The 19,165-nt window shown below is 39.9% G+C and overlaps 1 protein-coding gene across 1 annotated transcript in view; it reads left to right on the forward strand.

Annotated features, from left to right (window-relative positions):
* The first annotated feature begins 2,349 nt into the window (after positions 1 to 2,349).
* The window catches only part of LOC133759260 (flavin-containing monooxygenase 5-like), a 102,651-nt gene continuing 85,835 nt past the window's right edge, over positions 2,350 to 19,165 (forward strand). Inside the window, 7 exon segments of the mRNA XM_062190194.1 lie at positions 2,350 to 2,484; positions 4,368 to 4,556; positions 5,022 to 5,184; positions 7,620 to 7,762; positions 9,385 to 9,584; positions 12,201 to 12,550; positions 16,319 to 16,391. Of these exon segments, the coding sequence (XP_062046178.1) occupies positions 2,350 to 2,484; positions 4,368 to 4,556; positions 5,022 to 5,184; positions 7,620 to 7,762; positions 9,385 to 9,584; positions 12,201 to 12,550; positions 16,319 to 16,391 (1,253 nt within the window).

Below are 19,165 nucleotides of genomic sequence, written 5' to 3' on the forward strand. Positions count from 1 at the left end.
TGTAATTTCTGGGTTAATGAATAAGAAATGTTTATATTTTCTTTTAATTTCATATTTTATGATTTTTTAAATAGTGAGCATGTATTGATTGTAGGTTAGAAATAAATAAGAATGAAAAAGACTCCTAGGCCCATTGTAACAATTCATAAACTAAAATAACTGAATACATGATGTTCTAGATACTAAGTGGATATGAAATTTAAGATAGCATGAGTTTGTATCCCAAGATTAAAGATACATAGCAGAAAATGGTCATTAAAACATAGCATTGATGCTATTAGACAAAATACAAGGTCTCCCCATTTTGACTGGATTGGAGAATGTGAGTTAACCCTACAATTAGGATAGTCTTCCCACTCAAGCCTAGATGTTTGAAGTTGCCTGAGAGAATGAATTCTTCAGAAACTTCACCAAAAAGGATGCATTTGGACTGGCAGATGGCAATGACAAAGTCCATCTGATTCAATTTTGTATAAACTTTTTTTTTACTTACTTCCAGATGCCAGCTTCTATTTTGACTTTGGATTAAGAACCTATTAAGAATATCCCTAGGCACATTATGGCAACTCTAAGCATTTTTTAGTTATTAGTAAGCAGATTATACTAGAGTTACTTTTATTATATAACTATTTTAAAATCAAATTTAGCAGAGTTTGTGAAAAATCTGGGATATTTCTGCAATGGAAGTTTTTAATCAGGACCAGGTGTTTAGCCTAACAGCTAGGCTTCCTGCATCCCCAGAGTCCCTGAGTTTCGCGCCCAGCTCCAGTGCCAAGTTTTGTTTTTGTTTTGGTTTTTGTTTTTGCTTTTGTTTTACAGGCAGAGTGGACAGTGAGAGAGAGAGAGACAGAGAGAGAAAGGTCTTCCTTTGCCGTTGGTTCATCGCCCAAATGGCCACTGCAGAGGCGGCACACCACGCTGATCCAAGGCCAGGAGCCAGGTGCTTCTCCTGGTCTCCCATGCGGGTGCAGGGCCCAAGCACTTGGGCCATCCTCCACTGCACTTCCGGGCCTCAGCAGAGAGCTGGACTGGAAGAGGAGCAACCAGGACAGAACCCAGCACCCTGACCAGGACTAGAACCCAGTGTGCCGGCGCCACAGGCACCAGCTATTGAGCCACAGCCGGCCTGGGCCAAGCTTTCTGCTAACAGACTCTGGGAGGCAGTGGTAATGGCTGAAGTAATTGGATTCCTGTCAGCCCTGTGGGAGACCTACGTTGAGTTCCTTTGTAGACCTAGGAAGTGAATCAACACAAGAGCTTGCTCTCTCTCTCTTTCTTTCTATTTATTTATTAATTTATTTATTTTTGACAGGCAGAGTGGACAATGAGAGAGAGAGAGACAGAGAGAAAGGTCTTCCCCCGCCGTTGGTTCACCCTCCAATGGCCGCTGCGGCCGGTGCACCGCGCTGATCCAAAGCCAGGAGCCAGGTGCTTCTGGTCTCCCATGCGGGTGCAGGGCCCAAGCACTTGGGCCATCCTCCACCGCACTCCCAGGCCACAGCAGAGAGCTGGCTTGGAAGAGGGGCAACCGGGACAGAATCTGGCACCCCAACTGGGACTAGAACCCGGTGTGCCGGCGCCGCAAGGCGGAGGATTAGCCTATTGAGCCGCGGCACCGGCCCTCTGTCTCTCTATATCAATCTGCCCCATAATAATTTTTTTTTCATAAGGGACATATTTATTTTTCCTTTCATGGCAAAAGAAAGCCCTATCTTGACAGAGTAAAAGCCCATAATAATTTTTAAAAGTTTTCAATCAGCTGAAAATTCATGCAAATTTTATTTTGACTGAATTTAGCAAATCTTCTATGTTTCTAATAAAGAGACCAAAGATCTGGTTCATGTGAATATGATTGTCCCTTGGTATTCATGAGGGGTTGATTCTAGGATCCCTGAAGATATGAGATCCATAGACGCTCAAGTCCCTTATAGAACATGGAATAGTATTTGCATATAACTTTTGCACATTTTCCTGTATACTTTAAAACACCGCTAGATTGTTTACAATGCCTAACACAATGTAAGTGCTATGTAAATGCTGTTAAATTGTATCAGTTAGGGAGCAGTGATAAGAAGAAATGTCTATGTTCAGTACAGATGTGGATGAATTTACATATATATTCCATCTATGCTTGGCTGAAACCATGGATGCAGAACATGCAGATACAGAGGGCTGATGTCCCAAGTTAAGCTAATATAAGCTGTGCTAGAAACAAGCCAACTTTATCAAAAGTTTTAGCATTGTGACAATAATGCTAAAATGGGGGGATGGAACACTGACGTAGCAATAAATTTTCATTTAGTCAAAAAAAAAAAAAAACAGCAAGAACTCTTCTTTTTTCAAGACACCATGAAAGTAAAAAAAATTACAGTGATTGGTGCTGGGGTCAGTGGATTAGGTGCCATTAAGAGCTGCCTGGAAGAAGGGCTGGAACCTGTGTGTTTTGAAAAAATCAATGACATTGGAGGACTATGGAGATACAAGGTAATTTTATAAGCGTTCTCATAAAGTTGACACATCTGAATGTGGTAGACATGCTTTCTTTCTAACTGAGCAATAAAACTGTGATGACATGCAAGTTCTTTCTGCTTGAAGTGTTCTTTCTAAAGTAGTAATATCTTACATCCATGTGAACTTGAAACTTTTCAAAGTACTTGTGCATTCCCATGACACTCCCACTTTGAATACCTGGGTATCAGTACGCAAATTGCACAAATGAAAAGGTTGAAACTCAGAACGTTTGTACAGCTATTTCTGCCTCTAGTAGACTGGGCAACAGGACCTAGGAGCCCCTATACCTTGATTCTTGTATTCCCCTTTACAGTGTAAGATGCCCCTTTGTGTTGCTTTGTGTTTATCAGATATTGAAACAACTATCCCTGACAAGAAAGGTGTGTATGGTCATTGCTTATGTCTTATATCATTGAAAGATGAACATTTCCATGCTGGCGCCGTGGCTCAACAGGCTAGTCCTCCACCTAGTGGCGCCAGCACACCGGGTTCTAGTCCCAGTCAGGGTGCCAGATTCTGTCCCAGTTGCCCCTCTTCCAGGCCAGCTCTCTGCTGTGGCCAGGGAGTGCAGTGGAGGATGGCCCAAGTGCTTGGGCCCTGCACCCTCATGGGAGACCAGGGGAAGCACCTGGCTCCTACCTTCGGATCAGCGTGGTGCGCCAGCTGCAGCGGCCATTGGAGGGTGAACCAACGGCAAAGGAAGACCTTTCTCTCTCTCTCTCTCTCTCTCTCTCACTGTCCACTCTGCCTGTCAAAAAAAAATTTTTTTTTAATTTAAAAAAAAAGAAAGAAAGATGAACATTTCCAGAAACAGAAGGAAATAGCTGTAGCCTTAAAAATGTGACTTAATGAAATATGATGCATCATTTTTATGTATTAAAAAGCAACCACTTTGCTCTTAAAATTCATCACGTTTACCTACCTTTATTGATTTTTAACTCTCAATATACTAAAATATACCATATTTGCATGATTTTTTCTCCCAAATCCTGTAATCTACTCTTCCAGATCCTTCTCTTAATACAAATTACTTTCAGCTTGATCTCTATTTTATCCTTTGGAAAGTTCTTTTCCCAATCTCTTTTTTGTTTTACTTTTGTTTCTTCTGGCTTTGTTGGTTATGTTGTGTTTTTACAATCCAGAATCTTTTTTTATGATACGCTAGGTTACTGTATCATTTGAGGTCTGCTTCCCACCTACTAAGAGGTCCTTTCCAAATAAAGTGAATCTGTGGGAAGGCATTTGGGCTAGCAGTTAAGACGCCTGCACCCACACTGGAGTGCCTGGATTTCCTGTACACGTCCACATCCCATTTCAGAACGCCTGGGTTGGATACATAGCCCTGCTTCTGAGTAGTTTCTTATTAATATTCTTATTAATGTGCACCACGGGAGTATCAGTATTGGCTCAAGGAATTAGGTTCCTGCCGCCTATGTGGTAGACCTGAATACAGTTCCTGACTCCTGACTTCAGTCTGGTTCAAGAAATGTTGTAGCCATTTAGGGGATGAACTAACAGATAGGAATCAATCAATCTCTCTCTCTCTCTCTCTCTCTCTCTCTCTCTCTCTCTCTCTCTCTCTCCCTATCTCCCCCCACCCCGCCTTTTCTCAGGTAAGTCTCTCCCTCTCTCTTTCTCTCCCTCCCCCCCTCTCAAATGAAAAAATATTTTTTTTTTAAAAAAGGAAGTGAGTCCAATTCCTCCAACCACTTGGGCAATATCATACACAGTTGGTAATCAATATATTTTTTCAAAGAAGGACAAATCCAGCACCACATGTCTGATCATACCCAATACATTCTTCACTGTGTTCTTGAATCCTGGAAGCCATTGGTTTGTTTGTTCCTACAGCACAGCACAGCACAGAAAACGGAAACCCTGGGATATACAAGTCCTTGACCTGCAACACTTCCAAAGAGATGACAGCCTTCAGTGACTACCCTTTCCCTGACCACTATCCCAATTACCTGCACAATTCCAAACTGATGGAGTATCTCAGAATGTATGCAAGCCACTTTCATCTTATGGAACGCATCCAGTTCCTAGTAAGAAATTAAAACCCTGCTTCTCACCTGAAGGGTAGTCAAGATACAGCCTGTGCAAGCCAAAGCAAAGCTACAGGACATTTGCAAGTTGGATTTTTTTATCAAAATCCTGAACAAAATAGCAAGTCTCCCATAATCCTCATGATCAATGAAGAATTGTTTATTATTTTCCCCCAGAGGAAAAATATCATCTCATGGTTGGAACATGAAATTTAGCTTTCAATTAATTTTATTAACACTTGAATATAGATTGTAGGGGAAACATTGGTGTATTTTATTTCCCCCAAATACCCTGATGTCTGGGGAGGGACAGTTTTATGGAGTTTATGTTCACAAAACTCCTAGAAATCTAGGAGTTATGAATACAGAAGGTATCACCTGTTTTACTTGCCAAAACACAGAATTCTAATGGAGACTGAGAAGAATGCTATAGAACTAAGGCTAACTTTGTTTTTTTTTCCCCAGTCAAAGGTGTGCAGTGTGAAGAGGCACCCTGATTTTTCATCCTCTGGCAAGTGGGATGTTGTGGTAGAAACCGATGGGGAGCAGAAAACCTATGCCTTTGATGGGATCATGATTTGCAGTGGTCATTACACTGAACAATATTTGCCCTTAAGTGATTTTCCAGGCATTTAACTGATTAGTGGGTAAGAAAAATCTTTGCATTCTTATCATCGTGTAAGTCTGCACTGCACACATGAAGGTGCAAAAGAGGATGTAGTAACTTTCTGGAACAGAAATAGACAATAGAAGTAACACTTGAGCTGAACACTAAGAGTTTCTTAAGCAAACCAAGGTCTGAGGGAGAGGAAGCAGTACTTACATGTGAAAAGCAGTAGGGTGTGAAATAGTCAGGAGAGCTCAGAGAATGGCACACACTTGAAGTGGCTGGAGCAGGTGACTGCTCAGGGGAGGTAGATAAGAATCAAAACTCTAAAGAACATAATATGTGCATATTGTGTTTGCAGTGAGAAAGGAGGGCAGCCACATGATCCTATTTTTATTTTATAAATATAAAACTTTATATTTAATCTTTTTATGTATAATCTATATATGCAGTGGTGTGAAAGATTAATTGATTAAAGGAGAGAAAGCAAAGTCATATGATTGATAAGAGGGGGGCATTAATAGTCCATGAAAGAGATGAGGAGGAGGCTTTAATAAAGCAAAGGTAGAAGGACTCAATGGAGGACAAACATTCAGGAGATATTTTGAAAGACTTAATGAATGATAGATTATGTATAATCTATATATGCAGTGGTGTGAAAGATTAATTGATTAAAGGAGAGAAAGCAAAGTCATATGATTGATAAGAGGGGGGCATTAATAGTCCATGAAAGAGATGAGGAGGAGGCTTTAATAAAGCAAAGGTAGCAGGACTCAATGGAGGACAAACATTCAGGAGATATTTTGGAGACCATTGAAAGACTTAATGAATGATAGAACATGCCAAAAATAATTTTAGGCTGTGTGCCAACATTCCATATTTTTGAATGTAATTAAATTTCTCTTCAATATACTTTGAAACTTGTAATACTCTGTACTTAGCACTGTTCTATAAAGTAGCCACTAGCCTGATATTACTATTTAACCCTTGGAATGAGGCTAACATGAGTTGACACGTACTTTCATTATGAAATACAAATCAAATTTTGAAGACATGATAAAAATGTATAAAATATTTAATTAATAACTTGGTGTATTGGTTATATATGTTAACATCTTAAATTATGTTGGGGTAACATGGAAAAGAAAAAAAAAAGAAGACGACCTAAATGAAAGATCTCTGTGAGTGAGATCCCAGTGGAAAGAATGGGGCCATCAAAGAAGGAGGTACCTTTCTCTGAAGGGAGGAGAGAACTTCCACTTTGACTATGACCCTATCGGAATAAGACCAAAGTCAGCGAACTCTAAAGGCTTCCATAGCCTTGGCAACTCATGATTAGAGCCTAGGGAGATTACTGACGCCATGAACAGGAGTGTCAAATTGTTAACTCAGCAACAGAAGTCACTGTGTACTTACATCCCACGTGGGATCTGTCCTTAATGTGTTGTCTAATGTGCAGTGATGCTATAACTAGTACTGAAACAGTATTTTTACACTTTGTGTTTCTGTGTGGGTACAAACTGATGAGATCTTTACTAATTATATACTGAAACGATCTTCTGTATATAAAGATAATTGGAAATGAAAAAAAAAACCTGGTGTTAAATCGGAAATGGCATAGAAAATTAATTAATTTTTAAAAAAATATATTATGTAGGATCTCTGTCTTTAATGTGCTGTACACGCTTATTTAATGCTATAACTAGTACTCCAACAGTATTTTTTTTCACTTTGTGTTGCTCTATGGGGGCAAACTGTTGAAATCGTTACCTAATATATACTAAACTGATCTTCTGTATATAAAGAGAATTGAAAAAGAATCATGATGTGATTGGAAGGGGAGAGGGAACAGGAAAGGGGAGGGTTGTGGGTGGGAGGGAAGTTTTTTTTGGGGGGGAAGCCATTGTAACCCATAAGCTGTACTTTGGAAATTTATATTCATTAAATAAAAGTTTAATAAAAAAATATGTTGGGTTAAATAAAATACGTCATTAAAATCAATATCTTTTTAAACTTTCTTTCATGTGACTACTATAAAATTTAAAAGAACATATGTGCCTTGAATGATATTTCTTTTGGACAGCATTGCTTTGTTTTTTCTAAGTATCTCCATGTACAGAATCACAAAAATAAAAGAACAGGTCCTCATATATTAGTAGATTATAAGAAAAGGACAATAACCTCCTAAAATTCCAAGAGTCATCATACTGAGAAAATTATAATTGGCTTTTAAAAAGGAAACATCAGTATGTTCTTACTTTGGCCTCAGCCATATTGTCATTGCCACTGAATATTTTGTTCCTTGGATAAACTCATTCTGCATTACTGGCAGCAACTGACCAACCAAAAAGAAAGGGGACTTAAGTAACACACACGTCAAGTTTAGAAATGAATCTTGCAAAACAGCCTGCTTCATGTCTATTTGCGATTTGAGGGGTTGTACTCTTCTCTCCTAGGAATCAAGAATTTCAGAGGTGACTATCTCCACACTTGGGCATACAGGAATCCAGACAGTTTTTCTGGGAAAAGAGTTGTTGTGGTTGGCATTGGGAATTCTGGAGCAGATGTGGCTGGTGAGATCAGTGATGTCGCTGAACAGGTATGACATTGTAAGCAGATTCTGTTCTTTGGTGTGACTTTTACAGCTGCAGAGTATGGAGAAGTACAGCACTGCACTGCTTTAGCAGTGGTATCTCAGCCTTGACTGCTAGCTTTCCAGCGTGGTTATGGGTATTTTTTTCATTGGATCATATATGAGTTTAAGATCTTCTGTATATAAAGAGAATTGAAAATGAATCATGATGTCATTGGAAGGGGAGAGGGAGTGGGAAAGGGGAGGGTTGCGGTTGGGAGGGAAGTTTTGGGAGGGGGAAGCCATTGTAACCCATAAGCTGTACTTTGGAAATTTATATTCATTAAATAAAAGTTTAATAAAAAAAAAGAGTACAGGAAACCAGAAAAATAATAATCTTCCACATTGCATGCATTGGAGTCATGGAATAAGAGAGTCAAACTTGAGTCGGACATTAAAAAGAGCAGCTACACTAGTGAGTTGGGAGTTTTCAAACAAATTAATTTTACAGGAAACACCAAAATTTTCATCCAAAAATACAGTTTAAACAGAGAAAAAATACACTACTGATACATGGATATGTTGCTAAAAATAGAGCAGAAATGATGTGGGCTCCAACTGAGTGAGAAAATGACGAACAGGAAAAGAGGAGTTGTTTCTCCCTGTAGGAAAAGTTGTTGACCCCTAAGCAGCGAAGAGGGATCACTTCCATAATTCAAAATTTGTTTTCAGCTTTGATTGCAGATTTCCAAAAAGAAGATCCAAGATTCTCAATACTTAAAAGTCTTCTGTTGTAGGACTCAGGGGTAGGGAACGTATGGCCCACAGGTCAAAATCATTTGGTCTGGCCTAGGCAAGACTCAAAATTCAATTAATCTACAGCGGGGTAATTTTTAAGTCAATGATTTTGTATGGTCCATGAGTAATGTTATAAATATCCAGATAGCCTTTGGAAGGCAAAAGCTCCCCCCCTGCCCCAGCTAGGTGATATAAATCAGCCATTCTGAGCGCTGTCCTGCCCAGGCCAGGCATTGTATACGAGATACCGTGAGGAATGTGTCGGGCTCTGTGATTTGAGACCTTACAACCTGGTGATTTCAAGTAGTCTCCATTAAAGGACTCAAAATAGAAAACTTCTTCAGACTATTGCCTCCACTTTTCATACTTCTTATGTTGAATTTTTCATTTGTAAATGTGAAAAAAAGTCCTAGTGTGAATCTTTACATTGTATTTTTGCTGTTATCCCAGACTTTGTATCCACATAGTTCTCCGTCAGTCTGCACTACAGAATGGTAAAGTTTAGAGAAAGCATGGATATTAACTGGTAATTCCTAATACAATAATTTTTCATTTCACCTTTTTCTTTCACTTTCTGAGATATAAGAGATTTCAGATATCTAACCCTGCTATGGTAAATATTCAAATCGAAAGAGGTACAGGAGGAACAATAATTGAATTAAAAGAACTTTAAATAACTGGACCTGAGAAATGTGTCCATGGTTTGAGAGGAGGCAGGTCAGGCAACACGTCTCCATGATGAGAGAAGTTCATCCCATCCCCTTGACTTAAAATAGACACACCTGAGGCTCTGAGCGCAGCGAGGTAAGGAACGAAGTTGTTACTTGGCAACAACAACTTCTGTCTTACAGATCTTCCTCAGCACAAGGCGAGGTGCATGGATATGGAACCGGGTTTGGGATAATGGAAATCCCATGGATATCACACTGTTCACCTGTTACAATAGGCTAATTGAAAAATTCTTGCCCACATTCATGATCAACAAATGGTCAGAGGATAAATTAAATGCAAGGTTTAGCCATGCCAATTATGGGCTCCAGCCTAAACACAGGTAAGGCCTAGGAATTTTTTTAAAAAGCAAATATTGTATTTTAAATATTATTTATCTATTTATTTGAATGAGGAAGAGAGAGAGAGAGAGAGAGAGAGAGATCCTCCATCCACTGATTCACTACCCAAATGGCTGCAAAGTCCAATCTGGGCAAGGCCAAGGGTAGGAGCCAAGAACTCCATCCTGGCCTCCAGGTCAATGGCAGGGGTCCAAGCACTTGAATCATTATTTACTGCATCACACATGCATTAGCAGAGAGTCAGATGGGAGCAGAGTTACTGGGACTTAACTCAGTCCTCCAGTGTGGGATATGGGTGTTGTAGCTGGCAGTTTAGCCCCACTGCACCACAACTTCTGTCCTCCCTCTCCTTTTGAAAGATTTATTTATTTGAATGGCAGAGTGATAGAAATAAAGCAAATATTTTAGAGTTACTAGCCTAGTCGGCTGAAGCTATTATCTTTATGTAACTCTAATTCTTGATACAGTTTAATTTAATTGGTAATATCCAAGTTATCTCCTCCCTACTAGTAGTTATTTGTCAGTCTATTTTTAAGATGCAATGGACAGGAAGCCAGCACTGCAGCTCAATAGGCTAATCCTCCACCTAGCAGCGCCAGCACACCGGGTTCTAGTCCCGGTCGGGGCGCCAGGTTCTAGTCCCAGTTGCTCCTCTTCCAGGCCAGCTCTCTGCTGTGGCCCGGGAAGGCAGTGGAGGATGGCCCAAGTGCTTGGGCCCTGCACCCCATGGGAGACCAGGAGAAGCACCTGGCTCCTGGCTTCGGATCAGCGTAGTGTGGCTGGCCGCAGCAGCCATTGGAGGGTGAACCAACGGCAAAGGAAGACCTTTCTCTCTGTCTCTCTCTCTCTCTCACTATCCACTCTGCCTGTAAAAAAAAAAAAAAATGCAATGGACAGGGAGTGGGGAACTATAGACTTAAATACTTGTTTTATTTGTGATTCTCATCACATAACAGTGCAGTCTCCATTTCCTTTTTCATTGTCATCTGTCAACTATATCCTGTTCAATCCTAAGTGCAAAATTGATTTTGTTGTCACCTTCAAACCTCCATCAATGGGACAATTTCATTGTCTGTGGGCACGGCTTCCCACTACTTAGAAAGTGTAGCGCTTTGCCTTCCAAGTGCATTGGCCTCCTGCCCTACCACACTTGAGCCATCCACACCACCCCAGAACCACAGTGCATGGATGTCATTCCGGGACCCACTCTGAAATAGCAAACCCTTCCCCTTACCCTCTCACGCCATTCCGCTCTGACGATACCCAGTCCGGTTCATCCCTCTTCTCCATTTGCTTGTTCTTCTGCCCCCTTTCTTGATCCCATTCCCCCACCTGTCACTTCAAAGTTGATGTCACCATAAATCCATTCCTGGTCCTCACCTTCTCTCATTCTACACATCTTCCCACACTAATGAAGAAATCTAGGCAAAAGATAATAAAGGCTTGAACCAAAGGAAGGGTTCATTTTAAAAAGTATCTGGAAGAAAAGTCTGTAGTTTCATGACTAACATGGAGTCTATGACTCCAGATTCTTTCCTAGGGACAAATTACTAAAAACATGTAAGATATAAGTATTAACAGTAAAGTAGATCTGAGACAAGTGTTTCCTGATGCTATTTGGTACTTCAAATCATAAATTACAGTTACCAAGATCTCTATGTCACTGAGCACAAATTTTTTTAATGAAAAATTTCTCTTAAAATCACACACACTCTTTGTATTGCTGTTTCACAATTTTTGTTTTGTATATTTAAAACTATTATCAAATAAAATGTTAAAGAGAAAAGTCATACAGCTGCATGGGGCTCTTGGGATGCCCACATCCCATATGAGAGTGTCAGTTGGCGTTTCAACCACTCTCCTTACAATCCAGCTCCCTGCTAATGTGCCAGGGAAGCATTGGACTATGGCTGAAGTACTGGAGTCCATGTTGCTCACATGAAAGACCTGGATGGAGTTCCTACCTCCTGGCTTTAGCCAGACCCGGTCCTAGTTATTTATTGTGGCCATTTGGGGAGTGAACCAGCATACGGAAGATCTCTCTCCTATCTCTCTCTCTCTCTCTCTCTCCCTGTGTGTGTGTGAGTTTGTGTGTGTGTGTATGCATATATATATATATATATATATATATATATATATAGGATATATATCCCTTTCAAATAAATAAATCTTTAAAAAATCATGCAGTAGCACCTGGTATCCCCTTGAAAAATACTAATGACTGAACAATGTTAATATTTACATGATTTCAAGTATAAATAGACATGTTAAAAATCAAAACACTTTATTCCTGGTAAAAACACAGCTAGCTAAACATGTATTGAGTGGTTAGCACAATCTGATCCTGTTGTTATGTCATTATTATAGTTTCATGGTTTAGGAAAAGGGGGCTGAAATATTACAAGACATGCCTGAGTTCTCCTAGCAGGGCCAATACTAAAGCCTTGTTTAACTTGAAAATCAAATTCTGAGCCAGTAAAAGGAAATAAACTTATTGAACCACAGTCTGATGGTTTCCTGAGAGCTTGCCTACCACAACTGCTTTACAAAAAAAAAATTGATACTCACCTCTTGGTATTGCACTCCTTGTACTGCAGATTTCTAAGCCATCAGTCTACCTTCAGTGACAATCTGCCCAATCACATCATTGCTGGAAGAGTGCTGGTGAAACCAAATGTGAAAGAGTTCACTGAGACCTCCGCCATCTTTGAGGATGGTACCGAAGAGAAAGTCGATGCTGTTATCTTTGCCACAGGCTACACATTTTCTTTCCCTTTCTTGGAGAGTGATCCAGAAATTCTGGACAGCCAGAATTCTAGGTTCAAATTTGTCTTCCCTCCTCAGCTAGAGAAGCCAACACTAGCTTTCATTGGCATCCTCCAGCCCATAGGAGCTACCATTCCCACGTCAGAACTCCAGAGTCTATGGGTTGTACGTGTGTTCAAGGGTAAGTACCAGTCTTCTACAGGGACAAAGTGGGCTCTTGATTCTGAGTGAAGATTTTAAGTGCACTCAGAGGTTTTTCCCTTCTTTGTATCTTCTCGCCTTATTCCATCAACGTGTCTTAAACTTCACCACCAGAGAGGATCCTATTTAAATAAAATCATAAAAAGAATAAGAAAGACATGCAAAATTACAATCAGGTTACATTTGAATATTCAGTACCCTGTACTTTCTTCCAGCAGAAAGCAAATTTATGGTAAGGCTTTATGGAAACAAAACTTGTAAGGTAGGAAAACAAACAAGGGAGAAAATACCTATAAGCATATTTCAGAAGGGTAGTGAAGTTATTTTGCTTCTTCAGCCAACTCCAAGTATATGGCTCATATTCTTGACTCATTCCCCAAGTCTTTACCCAAGTTGATGGTATTGAGCAAATCAAAATGGGTACCAGAAAGAAAGCAGAATTGTATGTGGGTTCAGAGTGTCAGGGCAAATTGACTACATGGCACGGAGCCCTTTCCCTCACCATCCTAAATCGTTTGAATCAAGTTCTCTCTGCTTAGATTTCCAAGAATCAGAATTCTATTTCTTAGGAAACTACTAGAGTGTCCTTTCTCGATGGGTCAGAATGGGCTACAAAGTGCTGATCTCCTCTCTGTTCTGAGATATGGAATTCTAAATTAGGCAAGTCAGGAATTTATGAGGAGACTTCTGTTCACTGTGACCTGACCATCTATCCAGGTGGCTTGTGTTGTATCTATATCTTACACCATACATGGTTTGAAGCCATGGCACTAATCCCCCCATGAAGTCTTTTCTAATAACTCTTACTCTCACACAAAAGTCTGCAGCACTGCTCTAGTTTAGGTATGTTGACTTCCTTGTATATACTCTGCTTCTCTTTTTCTCCTGACAAGTATATATTTTCTTTACTGAAGTCAACCATGAATCCAAGTTTAGATATATGGGCACCAATAAATAGCACCAGTGGGTCATGAAAAGATGACAAATAGATGATACAACAGTGACCAGATCAGAGAGTAGTTAGATAATCACTTGTTGAATTTTCACAAGTCAAACACACATTCTCTCACTCAACCATCAATCAGAATTCTTTTAAAAAGACATGACCAGAACTCAGAAGCTCCCCTCACACTCTTTACCTGTCTTGCTGTCCCCAGTAGCACCATCCTAACTACTATCCTAATTTATAAAAGCAGCAAATAGTTTCACTTCTTTATCTGCATACAAATGGAATCATAGAATATGTATTTGGTTATGTTCAGCTTCTTTCATTGAACATACCTGTGAAATTCATCCATACATTACAGTCATTAATTTTCACTGCTATATGGTATTCCACATGCTTACCACTTGACAAAGGATATGAATAAGTCCTTGCATGGCCATAATTTAGCCATTCTGTGTTGATGGACATTAACAGCTATTAAAACAACAATGTAATGAATAAGATAACCCATGTCTTCTGTTGAACATATACACACATTTCTGTTGGGTACATACCTAGGAGAATAATTGATACTTCCCCAGGTGATGGAAAATAACAATTTAAAGTACAAATGGCCCCTCTATTCTGCAGCCTCTTCCTTTCATATTTTGCATACCCGTCCTCCAGATCAGATTTTGTAAGGCATTGATAGCATTCATGAGCAGCACCCTATTGCTTGGAGATCTTCAGCTAAATTGAGGCTCCAGCTATCAACTCTGCCTTACTTGGAAATAAAGGGGAGATGTATGTAGGTGTTTACTGCTGTGCCTTTTCATGGGACACTTCTTTAACCTGGCAAATAGCCCAACCTATGACCGGGGAGACTCTCACATGAGAAACTTGTTTAGGCAGAGGCCCCTGGGATTCTTGTTAGACCAGTGTCCAGTTTGTGTCACTCCTGAGCTTTGCTCTGGAGCCAGGAGCCTGAACTTACGTTCTCCTGGAATCTCGGGGACTCCTCACTCCCGTTCCTGTGATGGCATACCCTCACGACAGGAAATAAACAGTCCAAAAGTCCATTACAGATCCTGGGCAGGGAGGGTGCCATGAGTTGGGAGGGCAGTTCTCTGTCCCCAAGTCACACAAGACAGGAATGAAGAATCACACAGAGAGAGAATGTCGACCAGAGGTGTGTATATGGGATACACATAGAGTAAGTCTATGTAGGAATGTGGATTTCTTTAAATTCACAGGTAAAGGTCTGAATAACCCATTTAAAGGAAGGAGTGGGAATGACCAAGAACCCAGTCTGTAAGCCAGAAGACATATTTCTAAGTCCTCACTCTGGCCCTTGGATGGAGTCATCTGGACATGATGTCTACTTCTAATAGCCAAGCAGCAACCTTTGTTGCGCTGTTCCCTCTACATTGATGAAACCAGGAGGGGCCTAGTTTAGAAATCAATCTGCTTATGTTCCCTTGACTTTACTGTGTCTTTGCCACCCTAAGATTCCTTTATCATGTCCTCTGTCCTGCCAACACACACACAGACACACAGACACACCTTCTTTTTTTCTATCACTTGCTTTTCTTCTTACCAAATATAGTTACTTCAGTCTTGGGATGTTTTCCATCACTGCATAGTTCATGAATGCATAGTGACAAATGAATTTTGCCATTGCTCTGAGGCCTGAAAAACTAATTTTTGAGACATGAGCTGAGTGCCAAGATCTGTTCAGATAATATGAAACATGTCTGAGGCAGTTGCTGTGGCACCTGAGGACCTCTGGGAAAGCAAAAAAGATGTCAAGGGGAATTCTTAATATTCAAGAGCTTTGAATGATGATTTAAAAGCAGAAACAACTCAAAACCTACTTCTCTTCTTTATTATTTTTAAATATTTATTTATTTATTTATTTATTTATTTGAAGGAGTTACAAAGAGAGAGAAAGGGAGAGACAAGGAGAGAGCAAGAGATCCTCCATCCCCTGCTTCACTTCTAACATAGTTACAATGGCAGGAGCTGGCCAGTCCAAAGATAGGAGCCGTGGAGCTTCTCCTGGGTCTCCCATATAGCTGCAGGGGCTCAAGCAGTTGGGCCATCTTTTACTGAAAACAGTAATTAGCAGGGAGCTGGATAGGCAGTGGAGCAGCCGGGACTGGAACCAATATACATATGGGATGCCAGTGCTGTAAGCAGCAGCTTTACCCACTACACCACAGCACCGGCTCCTCTACTTCTCTATTTTTTTTTAATTTATTTATTTACTTGAAAGTCAGAGTTACACAGAAACAGAAGGAGAGGCAGAGAAAGAGAGAAGTCTTTCATGCAATGGTTCACACACACACACATACACACACACACACCGATTAGCCACAATGGCCAGAGCTGTGCCGATCTGAAACCAGGAGCCTGCAGCTTCTTCTGGGTCTCCCTCATGGTTACAGGGACCAAAGGACTTGGGCCATCTTCTGCTGCTTTCCCAGGCCATAGCAAAGAGCAGGATTGGAAGTGGAGCAGCCGGGACTTGAACCAGCGTCCATATGGGATGCTGGCACTGCAGGCAGCGGCTTTACCCGCTAAACCACACGCCAATCCTTCTACTTCTCTTAAGTGAAGACTAGCCACCTACTCTAAAAGGCTGTTCCTAGCAACCCAAGAATGATAGAAAAGAAAACATCTTCCTTGGGAATTTTTAATAAAGGGATTTGTTTATGAATTTGATAAAAACATGATTATTATAATTATTTCAAAATTATTCTTTTCATTTACTTGTCTCCCTCAGCATCCCTGACAGCCCTCAAATTTCTCTCTTTTCCTCAGGACTGCAAACATTACCCCCAGTGAGTGACATGATAGCTGACATCACCAGGAAGAGAAAGAAAATGGAAAAAGAGTAAGAAACATAATTATTGATTAAAGTGAACAAAATCCACTTAGAGCTATTTGGTTTCTCTACTTACATAGTTTACACTCACCTAAATAAATCTCCCAAGATAGCTGTAGCTTAATGGTAGCACAGTGAAAAAATATACATGAGACACATGTAAAAAATGCCTGGCTGTGGAACATAATTTCATCACTTGCTGAATAGCCACAGAATGCTAAATTTATGCAACAAGCAGTCTCCAAAAGGGAGGACCAACAAGAAACATGGCAAGAGTCCTTTCAGCCATTGGAAGAACTGAGCTCACAAAAGCTAAATCTGAACAAAAGAAGGAGGTAACTTTCCAAATGTATAATCAAGTAACAAGTAGCTTAAGAAGATGCACTTTTATTTCAACTTATTTAACACCTATTCTGTGCACTTTATAATAAACTTACATTCTAAGAAAACCCTTAGGATAACTTTGGAAGAAATGATAGAGTAACATTATCACAATTTCATAGATAAATGGATAATATAGATGATAAAATAAGTAGGATGTGTAAATATCACTTATGTTTTCCATAATTTTATGTCTCTACTTAAGTTTATTCCTAACCCTAAACATTTCTTAGTTTTCAGGAATAAAGATTGCTTGATTATTGTGTTTTATTATTTTTTAATTTTAAAAATTTGACAGAGAGACAAATAGACAGCTTCCATCTACTGGCTCTCTCACCAAATGCCCACCTTGGCTGGAGGTGAGCTGGGGCCAAAGCCAGAAGCGAGGCTTGCAATCCACATGGGTGGCAGGAACTCAATTGCTGCCTCCCAGGGTGTATATTGGTGAGAAGATGGAGGAAGAATGTGGAGCTGGGAACTGACCGCAGGCAATCCAGAATGGGATGCAAACATCTTGACCACTTGGCTAACTGCCTGCCCTTGATTATGATTAAGTATTTAAATTCTATTTTATAGAAATTCTTTATGCCGGCACCATGGCTCACTAGGCTAATCATCCGCCTTGCGGCGCCAGCACACCGGGTTCTAGTCCCGGTCGGGGCGCCGGATTCTGTCACGGCTGCCCCTCTTCCAGGCCAGCTCTCTGCTATGGCCCGGGAAGGCAGTGGAGGATGGCCCAAGTGCTTGGGCCCTGCACCCCATGGGAGACCAGGAGAAGCACCTGGCTCCTGCCATCAGATCAGCTCAGTGTGCCGGCCATGGCGGCCATTGGAGGATGAACCAACGGCAAAAGGAAGACCTTTCTCTCTGTCTCTCTCTCTCTCACTGTCCACTCTGCCTGTCAAAAAAAAAAAAAAGAAATTCATTTATAATGTTTGCAATTATATTCATAGATAACATTCGTTTGTGATTTTCCTTTTCTGTTTTCTCTCTTTGCTATATTGGGCTATTAAATTTATATCAACCTTACAAAATAAATGAGACAGATTTAGTGCTTCTGTGTAGTCAGAAACAAATAGGGTGGATATTTCATGTTACTTAAAAATGTGAAATAAATCGTTAATATACATATTGGATCTAGCACGTATTTTGGAAATTATTTTTAGATCACATTTTCCATTACTTACAGCACTGTTGATCTACTTCCATTGTTCTTACGTCAAATGTAAAAATATATTTGATTAGAAAATCATCATCATTGAATTTTGCATATTTTAGCATGTAGTTATGCACATGCTAATTTTCCTATTATTTTAAGCTCTCCTATACCTTTGTATAAAATCCCTTTCCTTTGTGTGTGTGTGTTTAAAGTTTTCTCTTTTTTCTTAGCTAAATCTTCAAGTCTTTGTCAATTGTTTATTGCTATTTTTAAAGCAACCTCCTTTAAGATTTATTTATCAACTCCCCATTTTCTCACATTCATGATTCCATCTCTAACCTTAATGAATGCCTTTTTATGGCTTTCCTTATCATGTTTTGTATTCTTTTTTTTTTACTTTTACTTAATGAATATAAATTTCCAAAGTATAGCTTAAGGATTACAACGGCTTCCCCCCCTCCCCATAACTTCCCTCCCACCCGCAACCCTCCCCTTTCCCGCTCTCTCTCCCCTTCCATTCACATCAAGATTCATTTTCAATTCTCTTTATATACAGAAGATCAGTTTAGTATATATTGAGTAAAGATTTCAACAGTTTGCACCCACATAGCAACACAAAGTGAAAAATACTGTTGGAGTACTAGTTATAGCATTAAATAACAATGTACAGCCAGTAAGGACAGAGATCCTACATGATATTTTTTAAAAATTGATTAATTTTCTATGCAATGTCCAATTTAAAACCAAGTTCTTTTTTTCATTTTCAATTATCTTTATATACAGAAGATCGATTCAGTATATACTAAGTAAGGATTTCATCAGTTTGCACCCACACAGAAACACAAAGTGTAAAAATACTGTTTCAGTACTAGTTATAGCATTACTTCACATTGGACAACACATTAGGGACAGATCCCACATGGGATGTAAGTACACAGTGACTCCTGTTGCTGACTTAACAATTTGACACTCTTGTTTATGGCGTCAGTAATCTCCCTAGGCTCTAGTCATGAGTTGCCAAGGCTATGGAAGCCTTTAGAGTTCGCCAACTTTGATCTTATTCCGACAGGGTCATAGTCAAAGTTGAAGTTCTCTCCTCCCTTCAGAGAAAGGTACATCCTTCTTTGATGGCTCCGTTCTTTCCACTGGGATCTCATACACAGAGATCTTTCATTTAGTTTTTTGTTTTGTTTTGTTTTTTGCCAGAGTGTCTTGGCTTTCCATGCCTACAATACTCTCATGG

The sequence above is a fragment of the Lepus europaeus genome, chromosome 5 (genome assembly GCF_033115175.1).
Source record: "Lepus europaeus isolate LE1 chromosome 5, mLepTim1.pri, whole genome shotgun sequence".
Lineage (NCBI taxonomy): Eukaryota > Metazoa > Chordata > Mammalia > Lagomorpha > Leporidae > Lepus > Lepus europaeus.